Source organism: Rousettus aegyptiacus, unplaced genomic scaffold (genome assembly GCF_014176215.1).
Source record: "Rousettus aegyptiacus isolate mRouAeg1 unplaced genomic scaffold, mRouAeg1.p scaffold_m13_p_2, whole genome shotgun sequence".
Lineage (NCBI taxonomy): Eukaryota > Metazoa > Chordata > Mammalia > Chiroptera > Pteropodidae > Rousettus > Rousettus aegyptiacus.
Genome location: NW_023416295.1, coordinates 116,608,079 through 116,626,218, shown reverse-complemented (window position 1 = coordinate 116,626,218; position 18,140 = coordinate 116,608,079). Strand labels below are relative to the sequence as shown.

The 18,140-nt window shown below is 33.4% G+C and overlaps 1 protein-coding gene across 9 annotated transcripts in view; it reads left to right on the top strand.

The window, feature by feature from the left end:
* The window catches only part of LOC107514511 (RAB3A interacting protein), a 43,293-nt gene extending 25,448 nt beyond the window's left edge, over positions 1–17,845 (top strand). For 3 of the 9 annotated variants that reach the window (XM_016152308.2, XM_016152309.2, XM_016152306.2), the window contains exons 5-10: positions 5,726–5,803; positions 6,421–6,624; positions 9,360–9,488; positions 10,864–10,976; positions 14,464–14,720; positions 17,489–17,845. In XM_016152308.2, the coding sequence (XP_016007794.1) occupies positions 5,726–5,803; positions 6,421–6,624; positions 9,360–9,488; positions 10,864–10,976; positions 14,464–14,720; positions 17,489–17,571 (864 nt within the window). In that variant the 3' untranslated portion in view covers positions 17,572–17,845. Of the gene's footprint in view, positions 1–5,461; positions 5,535–5,725; positions 5,804–6,420; positions 6,625–9,359; positions 9,489–10,863; positions 10,977–14,463; positions 14,721–17,488 lie in introns of all 9 variants that reach the window. The other 6 variants (XM_016152312.2, XM_016152311.2, XM_016152315.2 and 3 more) reach the window with 5 other exon arrangements.
* Positions 17,846–18,140: the final 295 nt, after the last annotated feature.

Sequence of the window (18,140 nt, the reverse complement as noted above, 5' to 3'; positions counted from 1 at the left end):
ATTTGGGGGCTGTTTTAGAGTAATATATGACTCCACAACAAAGATAGGAGACCATTGTTGTATGTCTGATGTGAGATGATTTGAGTAATGTTAGAGGGTACGTCTTCTTGTTAGAAGGTACACCTCTTAATCTCCAGCTGGCCACTGGGACCAAAGTTTTTACCCAATTCAAGTAGTGTTTCTCAATAGGGGTACCATTGACATTGTAGGACATTTAGCATCCTTGGTGTATTAGGGTTCCCCAAGAAACATAGCTAATAGGATGTATGTATATACATAGATATGTATACATATATATACAAAAAGAGACATATAAAGAATTAGCTCCTGTGATTATGGAGGCAGGTAAGTCCCACGATTTGCAGGGTGAGTTGGTAAGCTGGAGACCCAGAAAAGCTGATGGCGTAGTCCTATTCCAAGTCCAAAGGCCTAAGAACCAGAAAGCTGATCTGACAGTGCAGTTCTAGTCCTCAGGCTGACGGGATCAAGACACAGGAAGAGGCGATGTTTCAGTTTGAGATTGAAGTCAGGAAGAATTCTCTCTTACTCTGTAGGGATCAGCTTTTTGTTCTGTTCTGACCTTCAGCTGATTGGATGAGGCCCACCCACATTATGGAGGACAGTCCGGTTTACTCAGACTACTAATTTAAATGTTACTGGTATGCAGAAACACTCTTACAAAAACACCCAAAATAATGTTTGACCAAATATCTGGGCACCCTTTGGCCCAGTCAAGTTGATACACAAAATTAATCATCACACTGTGCTTTGCCCCCAAAATGCTAATACTACTCCCTGATCATTTTCATTTTTAAATTTTTTTTTTACCTAAAAATTTGTTCTTAAAACTTTTAATGCAATACAAGATTTTAGGGGAAATTTTTTTTCACCTTTTGTTATTTGTATTTATGCAGTTTCGAGTATATATTGTTGCTTATGTAGTTGTAATCTTAATATATTTTGTACTTTTTCTCCAAATAAACATCTTTTCATGCTGCTACATAGTCAGTATAATGACAGACTCTTATCAAGTGCGTATTCCACAAGTTTTATCGTTGCAAGGAGCACTGCAGTGGATATCTTCAGACACGTGAGCTTTCCGTGCCCACTCTGCTCCAACCTTTTTTGCCCTCTATATTCTTGTGGATCATTTTCAATCATGAACATTTTAAAACTAACTTTTTTTAGATAGATAATTATCAGAGATGAGAGGAAGATAAATGTAAGATTGAGGAGAGTGGGAAGTTAAAAATCTGGAATAGGAGCTATGCGACTTGTTACATTTTTATATGTACAAGAGGTATGCTGAACCATTAGACACTTTCTTTCAGTATTGTCTGGCTAGAAAAACTTTTATAATAATACACACATACTAAATAAGAAAGCTAATGCATTATACCACTTATGTTAATTTTAATTTCCTACCTGTCTGTCCTTAATTTTAGCTCTTCGTAGTTCTACCCTTCTGTACTTACATGTATATTCTATTTGATTAAGTAGAAACTCTTCCCTTTCTACAGCAGGATATGAAGTACCAGAAATATAGTCTGTGCAATTAATGGAAAAGTATATCTAAAAAACATAGTTTTGGGGTTTCTAATTTAACAATGGCTAATAGCCTTGACTATGTGAAAACTTTCTGAGAAAGAAATTCCATTGATTAAACATAATTTCAGTAATGGAGAAAGTTGTAGTCAAACCAATTATTTATGAATTTTGAAAAAAAAGTGCTAAAAGTTTTCCTGTGGTCTTAATTATGCCTTCAGGATCTCAGTTTACTATTGTCTTGCGAGAAGATATTTTTGCTTGCATTTTATGTATATGTGTATATAGTTTTAAGAATTAAAAATTAGTCCTAACAAACTCAATTTGCATAGTTTTGGTAAGCTTAATGTAAATTCAAGTTAGCAGTTTATTATGTATGATAAATAATCTTGAATACAATTATACTTTGTATATAGCAAAGTTGAATCTTAAAAGTATCAAATAGAACTCAAATGTATATTTTTTCTCCTAGCATCTCAGATTCTGAGAAAATATAAAATGCAGTTAAAAGAATGCTTTACAAAGTAGTGTACATTTACTTGGGAAAAAAAAGATAATCTTAAGATGTTTTTTATGTTTTATCAGCCAGTTTTAGTAAATTTCTATGATGTTTAAAGTTTTCTCTTTATAATGCTATGAGGCATATAGTGCAAATTATTATCAGTTTTTTTCCTGTGAAGAAAATGAGGCGTAGATAAACAAAGAAGCAAGGCTGGGACTCAAATTATTAACTCTTGCCTTCAGTACTACTGTAAGAACCATAAACAGCAATTCCATATGTCTCAAGCCACAGAAAAGAAATCATCATTGAAGCCTCTTTTTCCTTCATCCCACAATCAAATTTATAGAAAGATCTTGTGATACTACCTCGAGAACATAAAGCAGATCCATCTGCCTTTATATTTTGGTATTGCTAACACTGTCTTCCAAGCCACCATCATTTCTTACCTAGACCAGTAGATACCAAAGTCTGCGTTCATGTACCTGATCAGTAAAAGGAAAAGTTGAGCATGTACCTTTATTATGATGAAGATACCTAATGTTTACTGAGAGTTTGCTATGTGCTAGGCACTGCTCTAAGAGCATAATACTTACATATTATAAACATACACTAAAGTACATAATAATGTGTTACATAAATTATAAAACAAAAGATTTAAAGAGCAAGACAATAATAAAAATGCTTAAAAATTTTTATACTAGTACAAAATACTTCTCACTAAAACATATGTGTATGTGCATGCGCATGTGCATTATTTAGTGAGAGGAATGTGATTGAATATGTTATCTTGTTTTTGAAAATCTTGTTTTAACAATTTATGATCCAGGTGAAGATCTGGTGTAAGTGCCATTTTTTAAATTAGATTTAATGCTGCTGATAACCCACAGAAAACATTCATTCAGATGAGAGAAGTATATCTTTCTCTATATTAAATCATTATACTAAATTTTCAGTTCCATTGTCAGTTATAGAAGATTCTCTACTGAATTTTGTCTTCTCTAATACCAACACACTGTTTTTGCAAATTGAAAGGCTGTTAAATTTAAAAATTATCTTAAACAGAGAAAAAACACCTTCATTTGAATCACTGCTAACCAGATAGGCAAAAAATTCTGTTTTCAGAGTTTGTAAGTGAAAAGATTTGAATGTTTGCATAGATTAGAGGTCTGAAAACTACAGTCTGCAGGGCAAAATTAGTCTTGGTCTAATTTTGAACAGCTCTGAGCTAAGATTGGTTTTTATATTTTTTTAATGGTTGGGTGGGATTAAAAGAATGTTTTGGGACATAATAAAAACTATATGAAATTCAGACTTTAGTTCCCATAAATTTTTATTGTAATGGCCACACTCATTTGTGTACGTGTTGTCAGGGGTGCTTTCACACTGCAACAGTGGAGTCGTGTAGTTGCAACAGACTGCATGGCCCACAAAGCCGAAACTACTTACCGTGTGGCCCTTACAGAAAAAGTTTGCTGACTTGTGTTGTAGATGATACTTCTCTCGTTCTCAACTTCAGAACGATAGAGTGATAGAAAAGTTTTCCAACTGTTTTTCTATCAATTTTGATATTTTTGTCATTGCGCAAAATCCTATACATTACCTTTTTAGAGACTGCTTTTCCCTCATTCTAGCTCTCTTTCTTTCCTTTTTGGACTCGTTACATGTGTGTTATACCTTTTCACTATACCCCTTATGTCTCTAGTGGAACAGTCACCTCAATCCCAGCTCACTTTTCTGGGTTTACCTCTTCTCCTGAATCTTGGTTCCCCCAACCCTTCGCTATTTTATTTGCTCTCTAATGCCTTCAAACACATTTTTTAAAAAATTGTCCAACTTTTTATTTTCTTTAATTAAATTTATTGGGGTGACATTGATTAATAAAATCTTATAGGTTTCAAGTGTACAATTCAGTAATACATCATGTGTGTATTGCAATGTGTTTCACCACCCAGAGTTAAATTTCTTTCTTTCACTATGTTCGACCCCCCATTTACTCTTATCTGCCTCCCCCACTACCCCCTGTCCAGTCTAACTGTTTCCCTGTGAGAGGTTTAGTCCAAGTTGCATAGTCCACTTCTAAACATGAAAGCAAAGTCCATTTCTAAACATTTAAACAAATATTCTCTATATAACATGAGTTATTTCGCATCTATAGTTAAAATGTCACATCTTGAAGAGTCAGATGAGATATGTTTATTCTTCTGACAATATCTGCCAAATAGTTCTATTGACAGACACTTATCATTACAGAAAAATGTAGCAAATCCGAAACATGTTATTTTCAAAAGAAAAAATGCTTATCTCATTATTAAATTTGGCAGCCCTTAAGGATTTTGACAATATAGCCAATATAATTGTGTGTAGAAAGTTTTCACAGTTATTCTCATCTCATTCTAAAGCATTGACAGTAAAGGTTCTCTTACTGACATATTCTGTAAATGCGTGTTCATGGGCACACATAAACTGCAATTCACTTCAGTACTTAATGGCAAATGAACAAATGGGAATGCCATTGTCAAACTCTGAGATGGAGAACTTCCAGTTTGCTACTCTGCTGCTGAACAGTTGATGGATCTGGTGAGGCTGTCACTGTCAAAACATTTACTAAGTATCTTTGTAGCCGATTTCTTTTCTCTCTCTTCCCCCCTTCCTCTCTTTCTTCTGTCTCATAAACCGTAAATCAAAGTTATAAAATTATGTATATATGTATGTATGTATGTATGTATATGTATGTTCTTACATCCCAAGGGATTATCTCAAGTATCCTATACTGTTCTGGTCTCTCTTTAATCCTTTATAGGGGTTATGCCATACAACAGTAATCTTTTAAAAATATAAGTTTGATCATGTTATTCTCTTCTTTAAAAAAAAACATAAGGCTTCATATTGTATTTAGAATAAAATCCAGAATTCTTACTCAGCTATTTTAATTATTCGATTGTAACCCAGTTGCGAGCTCCTTAAGAGCAGGGACCTTGCCTTTTTTCCCAGTATATTATGAACAGCTGGAACAGAACCTCACAAAGCGATGGCATGAATAAGTGTTCGAAGAATATACGAGTGAAAGAGAGTTAAATACGTGGAATTTCATCTTTGTGCTACTAAAAAATTAAGACTCTATTAAAGGGTAAACTGATTTTTCTTTTTAGAATGCTTTGTACAAAGTCATCACTGATTATCATTTGTGTGTTTTTTTTTATTACAAGTTCTAGGGTTAGCTGTCATTCCTTTAAACTGCAGCATTATTGATGCGTTAATATTTTTACGTGTCTCTTCTGTATGTCTTAGTTATTATTAATAATATGAAAATATAGATATATCTCCACACATATATGTATATGTATATAAGAACCTAACTGCACAGAAGTTGAGTTTGACACTTGAGTCATATATTTTCTTTCATCATGTTCACAGTCCTTTACTCAACCATGGATCAGAGTGATTGACTCAACTTGGCTGCCTCAGTGGTAATAGGTACTAAAAGAAGGTACTTATTACTAATTCCTAATAGTGTGTCTTTCTGCTGACAACTGCTATTTCAGTAGTTGACATTGAATGCTTATTTTCAGGCCACATTTTGGTAATATATCTTTGCTTCAGTCACTTATAAAAACATTTTTTTTTTATAACAAATGCTTAATACTTTGTTTCCAAAATTTGAGATGTTAACTTTTTCAGGAAGCTCATAAGATGGTGAGAGAAGCAAATGTCAAACAGGCAACAGCAGAAAAACAGCTAAAAGAAGCACAAGGAAAAGTAAGCTTTTATTGCTTTTAATAGTATAAAATGTGTAGTGATTACTGTGTTAAAGATACTTTAACACTTACTGGATTTTGTTCTGATTGTAAAAGTGGCACTTATTTTAGAATATTTAGAAGCTATAGGAAACTATAAAGGAGAAAATAGCTACTGTGTAGGTAAAATTAAAAGTGAATTTTTGGTATCCATTTGTGTTACAACTAAGTGATTTAAAGGCTCATGAATCACATGTATTATCAAAAGGATCATATAACCACATTTTAAAGTTAATACTTATTTTCTTACTTCACTGAAAAAAAAGTCACCAAAATGTTATTAGATTTTACTGTTTTAGGAATGAACTACAACTAATCATAAGCTATTGTGAAAATTTTGAAAATTCACATAAATGTTAGACATTTTGATAATTTTAAAAATTTCAGTTGACATAGTAGCTGAATCCAAAGCATAGGAAACATCAAAAAACTTGGTTTTACTTTCCTGTTGTTACTCCACAGAAAATGCAAATTAAACTTATATTTCATCTCTAAAAGGAAAGTCTTTTGACCAAATTGTCAAATTGCATCTTTCATAAAAGTATTTAGTGTATGCAACTATGTTGATTTCTTTTCAAGATTGATGTACTTCAAGCTGAAGTAGCTGCATTGAAGACACTTGTATTGTCCAGTTCTCCAACGTCACCCACTCAAGAGCCTCTGCCAGGTGGAAAGACACCTTTTAAGAAGGGGCATACAAGAAATAAAAGTACAAGCAGTGCCATGAGTGGCAGTCATCAGGACCTCAATGTGATACAGCCAATTGTAAAAGACTGCAAAGAGGTAACTCGTCAAGGACTGTCCCCTCTGACTCTGTTGATACTTATTAATTCTCATCACTGAGGTGTCAGTTATGATTTTTGCCAGCAAAATTTTTAGTACAAAATATGCAGTATTAAAATGGGGGAGGCTTTGTCTAGAGCTGGCTGCTTTCAGGGATTCTTCAGTTCCGTTCTCTACCTGGCTGGCTTTGGAGTACCTGCTGGAAACTGGGTAAGTTTCTTAATCTCAATATTTCATTTAGGGAGTAAACTGTCATGTTTTGCTTAAAGGATAGTACATGGCTTTAATGATCTGGATAATCAAAATTTATTGCTAGGGAGCGCTAACAAAATACAGATGTAAGAAATGTATGAAAATAAGATGATTTTCTTGAAGAAAAATGTGTTGATTTTACTTAAATTCTGGGAGAAATAGAGTTAAAGGAGTAAGAGTAAAGGTAGTCTGAAAATTAATTCAGATAATTAAGCAACAAATATACAGCTAATGGTGGCCTTGTCATTTTAAAAGACATGTTGTAAAGATAACTTATTGTGAAACTGTACTGACCTGTTTTGAGTAAAAATTGTATAATTGTAAAATATTTTTACTTAATCATTGCATGCGATGAGAATACATTTCCAAGGGGATTGATCAGTAATTCGTAGAGCAGCCCTCCGACTTCTTTTTTTCCCAAGGCTATATTTTACATTGTCAAATTCAAGTTCATTGTTAATCTTTAAGAAGCTGTGTGTGCTCATTCAATTAAATTTTACACGGAAGCCAAGAGCTTATTAAACTGAATAACCAAGGTTGTTACATATTTTAATTGAATTACATTTTTTAGGTATTATCGAGAGATACTACTAAGAGAGAAGTTCAGGACTTCGTCAGATCTGAAAGTGACAAAATCTAAAATTAACATTTGTTTCTGTTAAATATTTACGAAACTATTCACAACTTTAATTTCTTTGAATTTATATAGCATTTTTATTTGCTTGGTGCAACTCGTATTTTTGCTAAGCTTCTCAGTGTGTGTAATTTTTTACCCTTTTTCCTATTTCCACTAACAAAATTTAAATATTTTCTCATGGAACATTTTAAAGTTTTGTTTTTAGTTTATGGAATCCCTTAAAATATGAATAGGCAGCATATAACTTCAAAATTATAACTTGCTTTCTAGATATATCATGTATTCTAATGTTTTGTGAAAAACTTGTCAAAGAGTTTTATTAGACAAAGGAAACATTTGACCCGTGTCTTAGTAAAATATAAAACGATTTGAAATAAAATGCAGCATATTCATATTTCTATAGAAAATCTGATGAGAGCATTCAATAATGTCATTTGCAGCATTTAAAACAAAGATGCCTGCAGGCATACCCACATGCATTCTGTAAGGCTTTGAGATTAAGTCACTTAGATGTGAATTTAAACTTTTACTGGTTTCTTGCTCTGTAACCTTGGGCAACTTTATCTCTCTAATCCCTAGTTTTCTTATCTATAACAAAGATCATAATATCTGTCTTGCTTAGCTGTGAGGACTGTTTATGAAGTGCTTAGCATAGTTCTGGGCACAGAGTCAGTTTTTAATAAATAGTTTAAATTATTGCCTTTAAATCAGAATCTTTCTTTAGAGCACCATTTATCTTCGTTGGGATTTATGTCCACTAAAGGGTAAATTTTACAAAGGGAATTGGAAAATGTAAGCATTACTTATCTGCTAATGTTTTTATCCATTTGCCTTTAGCTTTGATTCAAAGAATTTATGAATTGGAATGGAAAAAATTCACATTGAGATTGCCCTTACACACTTTAAAAGAAAGTCTGTAGGAAAGGTTGGATACACTCAGCCTTTTGTTGTTTTCAGGTAGACTATCTGTCATCAGTCGAGCTGTCCTGGATGCCGTAGAGGTAGTTAGGTCAGCATTTGTAGTGTGCTCAGTGCTTCTGGACAAGAGCAGCTTAGAGCTGCAGCAGGATGAGGGACGTGACTCGTGGGTGTTTGGGATAGGTGCAGCTTTATGTAGTGACAGGTAATATTGAGCTGGGCTGAGAGAATCTATAGAGAAGAATACTTAGAGAAAATTTGTTAAAAGGGAGTGGGGAAAGAGACAACTGGAAGAGTGAATAGGGAGGTGAATGTGAGTGTGGGTTATTGTTAATAATCCAGTTGGTAGTTACTAGATGTTCATATGCCAAAGAATATCTAAATAACTGTTATATTTTAAGATAGTCAATTTAGGAGGCTTGCACGTGTGCTTCTTTTAGTCTTGCTGCTTATGCAATAAACATTTTGGAAATTCCTTTGGAAATGCCTTTAGGTAATAGCAGAACTTTTGGTTTCACAATTTAGGCAGCCTCGGTTTATTCAAACACTTTATTTAATTTACTTGGGTCCAAATTACTTTTTGATTATTTTCAGAAAAGACTTGTCATCATTTTTTTCTATTCAGAACAGTGTGCACGTGTGTCCTAAAAGGAGCCTCACATTATTGTTTGGGGGAGGAATAATGGTAGCATCATTAAACACCGTAGTGGATACATTGAAAAGCGGCAATTAGTCACTTGGGAGTTTGGAGTTTTATAAAGAAAAATTCTACCAGTTATTGTAACTAATCAAGAATGGTTCGATTTTATTATTTTAGATGAAGAATACTTCTTTTTCAGTAATGTTTAAATTAGGTTTTAGTTTTATAAAGTGATTTTATGTTTGTACTTTTTAAAAGGTTATTTTGTGTTTTCTTTTGGTTTGTCAGGCTGACTTATCTCTGTATAATGAATTCAGATCTTGGAAGGATGAGCCCACAATGGACAGAACGTGTCCTTTCTTAGACAAAATCTATCAGGAAGATATCTTCCCATGTTTAACATTCTCAAAAAGTGAGGTAATTGAAAAAAAGTTTTAATAGGAATGCATTAGAGTTGTTCACATACCTTTTACCAATTCATATATTTTAATACCTTTAACATAAATAAGTTGTTATAAAATGTCATGTTTTGCAATTTTTCCATTACATATTAGAGTCATAATAATTTCTTGGCATTAAGGTAGTGAACATCTTATTTGAGCAGAGGGCCATTCATACTGAAGTGTGTTTTACACTTGGAGTGAAGTCTTGAATATGTATTGGGGGTAGGACCTCTTTCTTGATTCCCAGTCTGGGGTTCAGTATAAGGGAAGTTCTGTGGTATTTGTGGGGTTTATCTGTATGTGATAAAAAGTCATATTTAGTATCTTCATCTTTAAAATGGGAAAAAGTGGCTTCCTTACCTATGTCCACAGGGTCATTAGGTGGATAAAGTGAAGTGAATTAAGTAGATACAAAAGCTTTTTAAAAACATAAGGCACTATATAAATGTAAGGTCATAATTTTAATTTGTTCTTACATATAGAAGGTTTGTCTTCAAATAGCCTATCAATTTTTAAGATATTTAATCCTAAGAGTCTTAAGTCTTTAGAAAATTTCTTGATAACATTACTTGTAAAGAGAAATTAAGACCAGCCTTAAACACACTTTTGATACGTAGCTATGTTATGAATTGTTGGGTGTGGTTCAGTGGGGGCTGTCCTTGGAGTTCAGCTATCAAAATGATAATGTATACTCCCTGACCTCTATGTCTAGGAACTTAAATTACAGAATTCTTGCACCTGGGCACAGAGATATGTATATTTAGGACTGTGGAGCCCAATCTACATATTCTTCTAAGCTCCGTGTCTAGTTTTAGGTAGGCCATTCAGTATTAGTAATCTTGCCAGACTGAAGTAGTTTGGCTGTTTCATTTTGTGGTTTGTCAGTTGCCATCTGGGCATTTAATATTTGATAATTCTGTTAATTCTTTTGTAGGCTCACGGTTGTACACATAAATATAAGTTCAGGAAATATGCAGTGATACTTAGTATATATTGCTGTGTTAGGAATGACCGGTATTAAAAATATTGCAAATATTTAGCAAAATAAAGCATTAGGGTATTCCTTTTGAAGTTATAGTAACAGTGGATGCTAATTGTGGGTAAGGTTGAACAGAGACTGGTATTAATGCCTTTAATCTTCTTCCAGATAATGAGAAAAGTTATTTAGCTATAACTGAATTGTCTTTCATAGCAATGTTTGAATTGTAAAATAATTCAAACCAATATTATGTGTTATTTTCCTTGGCTAAGGCCAAGCTAGCAGAACTTGGGGTTTGCTATATAATACAAATTTGATATTTTTCTGCCAGCATATTGTCTAAAACTTCTTTTTTTTTTTTTTTTTTAAGTTGGCTTCAGCTGTTCTGGAGGCTGTGGAAAACAATACTCTAAGCATTGAGCCAGTGGGATTACAACCTATTCGATTTGTGAAAGCATCTGCAGTTGAATGTGGAGGACCAAAGTATGTTTTCAAAACCATGTCTTGTGGAAGATACTGAGTTTTGAAATTTTTATATATTGCAGTTATTTAGTTTTTCTAGTTTTAAATGTGGGTAAATTTCTCGTCAGTTTTCTATTTAAAGTCTGTGCAGCTCAAGCACAGATCCCCAGTCAGTGTGGGACAATAGCATTCCAAATTAGAATCAAAGGAGAGCTCTTTTAACTACAGAAGTATACATACACGTTAGGGGTCCAAGTAGACCAGGTGTGAGAAACATTTTTTTTAAACCACATATTATGACCCATTAGTTAATCATGCAATCACTTTTATTGGTCATAAGCAGAATTTTCGTTCTGTATGTTTGTATAGTTGTGTGTCTTGGGTTTCTGTGTAAAATACTTCTTTCTGAAGGTTATCAAAAATAGTTTGAGAAGGCAGTGAATTAGACTAAGTTTTTTGAAGCATGAAAACAGGTATCAAAAAGACTTTGGTACCAAAAGACTTGATTAGTTATCCCCTTTCATACTGTCATAATAAAGGATTCTCATTTTGGTAAATAATCAGTTCCACCTTCCATATGTGAGAGAAATTTGACAATTAATAAACTTTCAGAATGAGTTAAGACTTCCACATTTCATAGCAGGGTGGGCTTTTATTTTCATCCAGTCCTACGAGGAAGAAAGAGTAAAATCAACTGTACCTAAAACCTTTGGCACAGCTCTTTAAAAAGTGACTTGGAAAGATTTTGAGGAAGCTGCTTAGTTGGTGGTTAAGAACTAAATTAATATAGGGGACCAGAAAGCCCAAGACAGCTCATAAAAGACAGTAAGTGACTCTCGTCTGGATCATTTTGAAGGCAGAAGAGAAAAAGTCTGGTTGAGATTCACCGTAGGTCTGTGTTAAAGCCTGTTATAGGCGTTGTGTGATTCTTCCTATTTCCTGTTATGCACAGTACATTCTCAACAGGATCACAGCGGGTTAGTATTTGGGTAACTTTGTGGAGGGGACTTAGTCATGCATTTGCTTTGTGAGCCACACATCCACCTAGACTTGTGTCCTGTTTTATACTCCTCCTCTGTTATGCCTGTAGCACAGTAGCCTCTGAATTTTGGGGAAACTACGTTCCTAAATTCTACTCCCTCACAAACATCCAAGTATTTTTATTCTGATCATTGATGATAGCAGTCTTCATGCTTTTAAGGTCCATGTTATACCTTATTTTAAATTTAGCATATAGTAGTATTTATTGTAAATTTTTAAATTTGTGTTTGCATTATATATCACACTTAAACATGCGCAAATATCATATGACAAATGAGGATATCAGTTAAAATGGATTTACATAGTGTTTATATAGATTATATATAGATCATATAGATTAGGGTCAGGGAACAGTTTACATATTAAGGATCTTGTGCTTGTGGGAATAGGGCCAGAACCCCATTTTTTTTTTTTTTTTTTTTGTTTGTAGTACATATTGTGTGGGGGGAAAAGTTAAGGAAGATATTGTCCTCTTTTATGAAATGTGAAGTATGGCCCTGGCCAAGGCCCTCATGGGCTAGGTTATGAAAATAATCCGTAAATGAATGGCACCATGCTGTGGGACTTCTGAGGAAGACAAAATCAATCCAGTGGTGATGATCACTGTTTTTGGAGGGAGATTTGACATGGGTGGAATTTGGATGAAGAAAATACATGTGGAAATGTATTCAGAGAATGGCGAGTGTATGGAGAGGAAAGATATGACAAATCTTCAGATTAATAAAATTTAGTAGATGATTAGATTTGGGGAGAGAGAAGGTAAAAGACAAAGGAGTTAGAGATGACTGGAAGAATGATGTGACATTTTGAAAATTAATAGGAGGGTTGTGCTTTGGGGAAGAAGATGATAGGTCTGGATTTAAACATACTGACATCTCAAGTGAAACGATAAGCAAGGATTTGAAATCTTGGAGCTAGAGCTATTAAGAGATAGTGAGATAGTGTAGCATGTTAACAAAACATTGAAATTGGAGATCAGAGATTAGCATTGACGACGCCTAGCTCAAACAAAAACATATTGGCCGGGACAAATGGCTTTAAAAATGAGATAAGTTACACACTTTTTTATTTTAGAAGTTGATACTTAAAACCATTTTTAGCAGAGCTTTTCAAAATTAGGTAAAATAATAGACAAACAGATATAGTCTGCTTTCAGAAGAGTAGCATATAAATTGAATTTTATCAGTTTGATGGTACTTTTTCCTCAGTGTAAATTATACTTTGGGAAGTTCCAGAGACTTTTGATACTTGAGCCTTAAATTTCTTGACCTTCTATTCTCCCCAAACTAGTAGTTTAGGGTTTTTTTTTTTTAAATACTGTTATAGATCATTAAAGGAATTTGCTAATAAAGGAACAAGAGACAAAATTTCTTTGAAAAGATAAAACTTGTTTTGCGATTTGAATGGCCACCTTCGAAATTATCCTGTGTTGTATACACGTTCTCCATTTGTTTTCTTAATATGGAGGCACATTTGTTTCTTGTAAATATAGCTGAAATTTAATATTTATTTAATGTTTTTCATTACTATATAATTTATAATGTCATGAAATGCTATTGGCCACTTAATTTTTCTTAGAGCTACACTAATTTTGCATCAATAGGGAGTGGTACTTGTATTCAGCCTGCTTGCTAGGGTGACAGCTGGGCTGCTGCAGGTGCAGCCTGATAGACAAGCCAGCTTCATCCTATTGAGCACTAGTAGAGTGAGTGGCAGGTAGTCCATCACTTAACCAGCAGTCATTAAATGTCTGCTGTGTACCTGAAACATGCTTAGTGCAAGGCATTTAAAGCTGAGTAAGATACTTACCTGTCCTCAAGAGACTTACAGCCTAATTCCAACCAGAAGGCGCTTATATCAAATGTTAGATTTTATAGTATGTAAATAGAAAGGTTGTTATGTCTAAATGTAGTGTACCCTTTATATAATTAAGATAAGATATTTTTGTATGGTCACTTATTCCTTTATATTTCTCACTCAGGCCTAGGTACCACATTAAATGCATGTAAACCAACCAAATACACCAAAAAGAACCTATCTGGAAGCTATCATCCTGTAAGCTATCAGTAACATGTTTCGAAATTTGAATAATCATCATTATGTTTTTTTTCCCCCACTTGACAAATTTAAAAGTCCTGATGGGAAGCTGAGAGCTGCTCTGTATCAGATTACTCATTTGTAAATTCGCTCCAGGATAGGATATATATATTTAAAACATTTAACTTTTATTTCTAGAACCGTGGTTAATGTTTTGCTATTAAGCAAAACATTATTGGATCATATATTGGATCATAAACCCTAAAAGGAGAGGGACGGTCTTTTTTCACCACCATAGCTGAGCATGTAGAATAGCGCCTGGTACATACTAGGTTCTCAAATATTTATTGTCCTAATACACAGCTTGTACAGAAGATAGGGGCAAAATGCTTTTAATTTTAAAAAACTAAAGTTTATCATTATTTTACAGAAAATGTGCTCTCACTGGCCAGAGTAAGTCCTGTAAACACAGAATAAAATTAGGGGACTCAAGCAACTATTATTATATTTCTCCTTTTTGTAGATACAGGGTAAGTAACTTGATCGTGAATTTTAATAAAGCTTGCTTTTTTATGAGGCATTTGCTTATTTATGGCACTTTTTTCCTTTTGGCCCAGATCACTTCTGTATGTAACTTTTTTACATACATTCGATATATTCAGCAGGGACTTGTGAAGCAGCAGGATGGTGAGTGTTCTCAACTCGTTATAAAATATTTGCATAAAAGTTCAGTAAAAAGTATAGGTCATGGTAGTGATACCCAAATAAACTTTATTATCCGTATATTTATATTGAGTCTCTTTTATAGTTCTAATAAAATGTGTGGGGAATTTGGAAACAAATGTCTCCCTTAAAACATTGTGTTTACTCCTTATGTTTGCCTCATTTTTCTCTTAATTTTGAGTTTTAATCAGAGTCATTTTTAACTCTTAGGAGGAATATGATAAACCAGATGGTAAGTGTAAGGGGAGTACAAAGCTCATTGAATTTATTTTTTAAGAGATAAAAATGAGCAAGCTCCAGTCATGGTCAGATTTATTTTAATTGTTGGCAACCACAAGGAGCTAACGATTTTTTTCTGCATTTTCTGCTTTCACGTGTGAATTAATAAAGCAGTCATAAGGATAATTCTGAATGGAATAAAGATTACTATATTCTAAATCAGCAGAAACATGCACATGATATATCAAGGAGAGCCAACCTCATGCAAGTGTTTTGATATTTTTTTAAGATAGTCTTTCATGATTACTGCTGGTTTTATAGCTGAATGTCCTTTTTAAAAATAGTTTTTTATTTCTCAGTTACAGTTAACATAAAATATTATATTAGTTTTAGGTGTACAACATAGCGATTAGACATTTATAAAACTTTCGAAACGATCACCCCTTATGCCTAGTTACCCACCTGACCTCATGCATAATTATTATAATATTATCGACTATATTCCCTATGCTGTACTTTACATCCCCGTGACTATTTTATAACTACTGATTTGTACTTCTTAATCCCTTCCCTTTTTTTACCCATACCCTCAGTCCCCCTCATCTGGCAACCATCAAAATGTTCTCCGTATCAATGAGTTTGTTTCTTTTTGTTCATTTATTTTATAGATTACATGTATAAGCGAAATCATATGGTATTTATCTTTCTCTGTCTGATTTATTTCACTTAGCATAATACCCTCTAGTCCATCTATATTGTTGCAGATGGTAAGATTTCATTCCTTTTTATGGCTGAGTAATATTCCACCTCTTATTTATTTATCTATTGATGGACACTTAAATTGCTTACATAGCTTAGCTATTAATAGCCAAATATCTTAAATATCAGGCATAAAAATGAATATGGCCTGATAGCTCCAAAGCAGTGCTTGAGTACACATGTTTGTTTTAAAACAGAAGTAACCAGTACTGGGCCAGGGACAAGTCTATGCCAGTTTTGTATTTGAAATTGTGGGAAAATTTTATGTTTATATTTTTTAGGCACTGAAAATATTCTTAACAACTAACAGAAGTCTACTATCTTTCAATCATGTAAACCAGTGAATTTTAATTCTATGGGAAAATTAGTCATGCTCCTAAAAACTTAGTTTAGCATTTCTCAAGCTCTGGTATGTTGAAAACAGTCAGGTAGGATCCCATACAATTAGATTTTAATGCCTGAAAGAATAAAGATGAACCCTGTCTCTGATGCTGAATTTCAAAAGACTGTATAGCATAAAACTGTTTAAACTGTACAGTACTTTTTATGACTTTAATAAAATTGAAGTCTTTGTGAATTCTGTTGGTAGATAATATGATTTAAACTGGAGAACAGATGATTCATGTTAAATCGTCAGGCATATTTTTTCTATTTGTTAAAATAAGTGTTCATAGGGAAGGCTGAAAGATAATTTATGAAAATAGGAAGAAAAAATCATAAGTGACGGCGGAGTGATGATGATAAAAGTAGTTTCTTCTTTGGTTTCTATCACTTTTCCACTTGATAGTATCTGATACATATCGTATAATGTGTGCGGGTTTGTAGTAAGTGAATATTATTAACGAAAAATTTTGTTTATTATCTGTGCCTGTGCCAAAAGTAATTTAGGGCCACTAAATCTAAAGCAAGGTCCCTCAGCCTCAGTACTATTAACATTTTGGGCTGGATGGTTCTTTGTTTTGAGGGACTATTTTGTGCATTGTAAGATGTTCAATAGCATCCCTGGGCTTTACTCACCAGATCCTAGTAATGAAAAATGTATCTAGTCATTGCCACATGAACCAGTGGAGACATCATCTTTCCTGGTTCAGAACCACTGATCTAAATCAGTCTAATCTGATCATATGTGAGATGAAAACCTTTTACTGTCTGAAATACGAAGTCATCTTTTTTTATTTACAGAGGGTGCTCACGAAAGTAGAAATAATTGAAATGTACAGATCATCCTCTACATTTATTTTTATTTCTGCTTTGAACCATATACAAAATTTTCCCTATTATCAGGCGCAAAGAATGTAACTGAGTTCTCTGGATTGTCTCTTATTTTTCTTTTCACTCTGTTAGTGTTAATGAAAAGTAAAATGGCCAAGATACAGAAAACTAGAGCAAAAAGATCCACAAATTAGATAACTCTCACATAATTGAGCATTGAGTGTAATTACTTAACGATGGCAATAGCTTCTCCATTTACCCAGAACACTGAAATGTCAACCTTCTGTTGGGCTAAAGTGATAGTCATTGATGTATCTAACAAATAGTTGCGGCAAACTGGTGAATATTGCTTATTTATTGATAAAAATGGGATGCTCACAAGTACATGGAAAAGCTTGACATAGTGAGAATGTCTAAGCATTAGATGCGTCATTCGGAAATGCCAGTTGGTATTTCAGTTAATCTTAAATTTTGAGTGAAACATTAAAAATAATGAAGGTGGTACTTTATGATTTATATGTTTCTTTTTTCTGTTTGTATAGTTGATCAGATGTTTTGGGAAGTTATGCAGTTGAGGAAAGAGATGTCATTGGCAAAGCTGGGATATTTCAAAGAGGAACTCTGATGCACTTCCTGGGACTGTGCACGAACATCCCTGAATACCTGGACAGTGGCTGAATATTTTTATGGTTACTTGATATTTATTTCCAAGAAGCTGGCCCAAGACTTTTTCCCTCTTTTGCAAATTACACTAACAAGTACTGTGATTTCTTTTAAACTGACCTATGCTGTGTTTGCTTATTCGTTAGTTGAACACACTATAAAGAATTACAGGTGTATTAGTGATTGTAATTTATAGTTGCAAAAAGAAAAGCTAAATAAATAAATGTTAGATTGAATGTGTTTTTGATTTCTCTTCTAGCTCTGACAAAACGTAAGGGGTCAACTGAATGTATTGAATTGTAGTTTTCAAACTGCACAGCAGCCTATGAGAAGCAAGGAAGAAGACCGAGTGAACAGGATCAGCTTCATCCTTCCACACTAAAATGGCTCTATTTTTGTCTATTTTATATTTTGGGGTTCAAAAAATATTTTATTTATAGAAAAACTTCTGCTAAAAAAAAGTTTGAAAGTTACTGTTTTATTCATTCTTTTCTTTGTAATTTAAAGAATCCCCATATTATGGTGATTAAT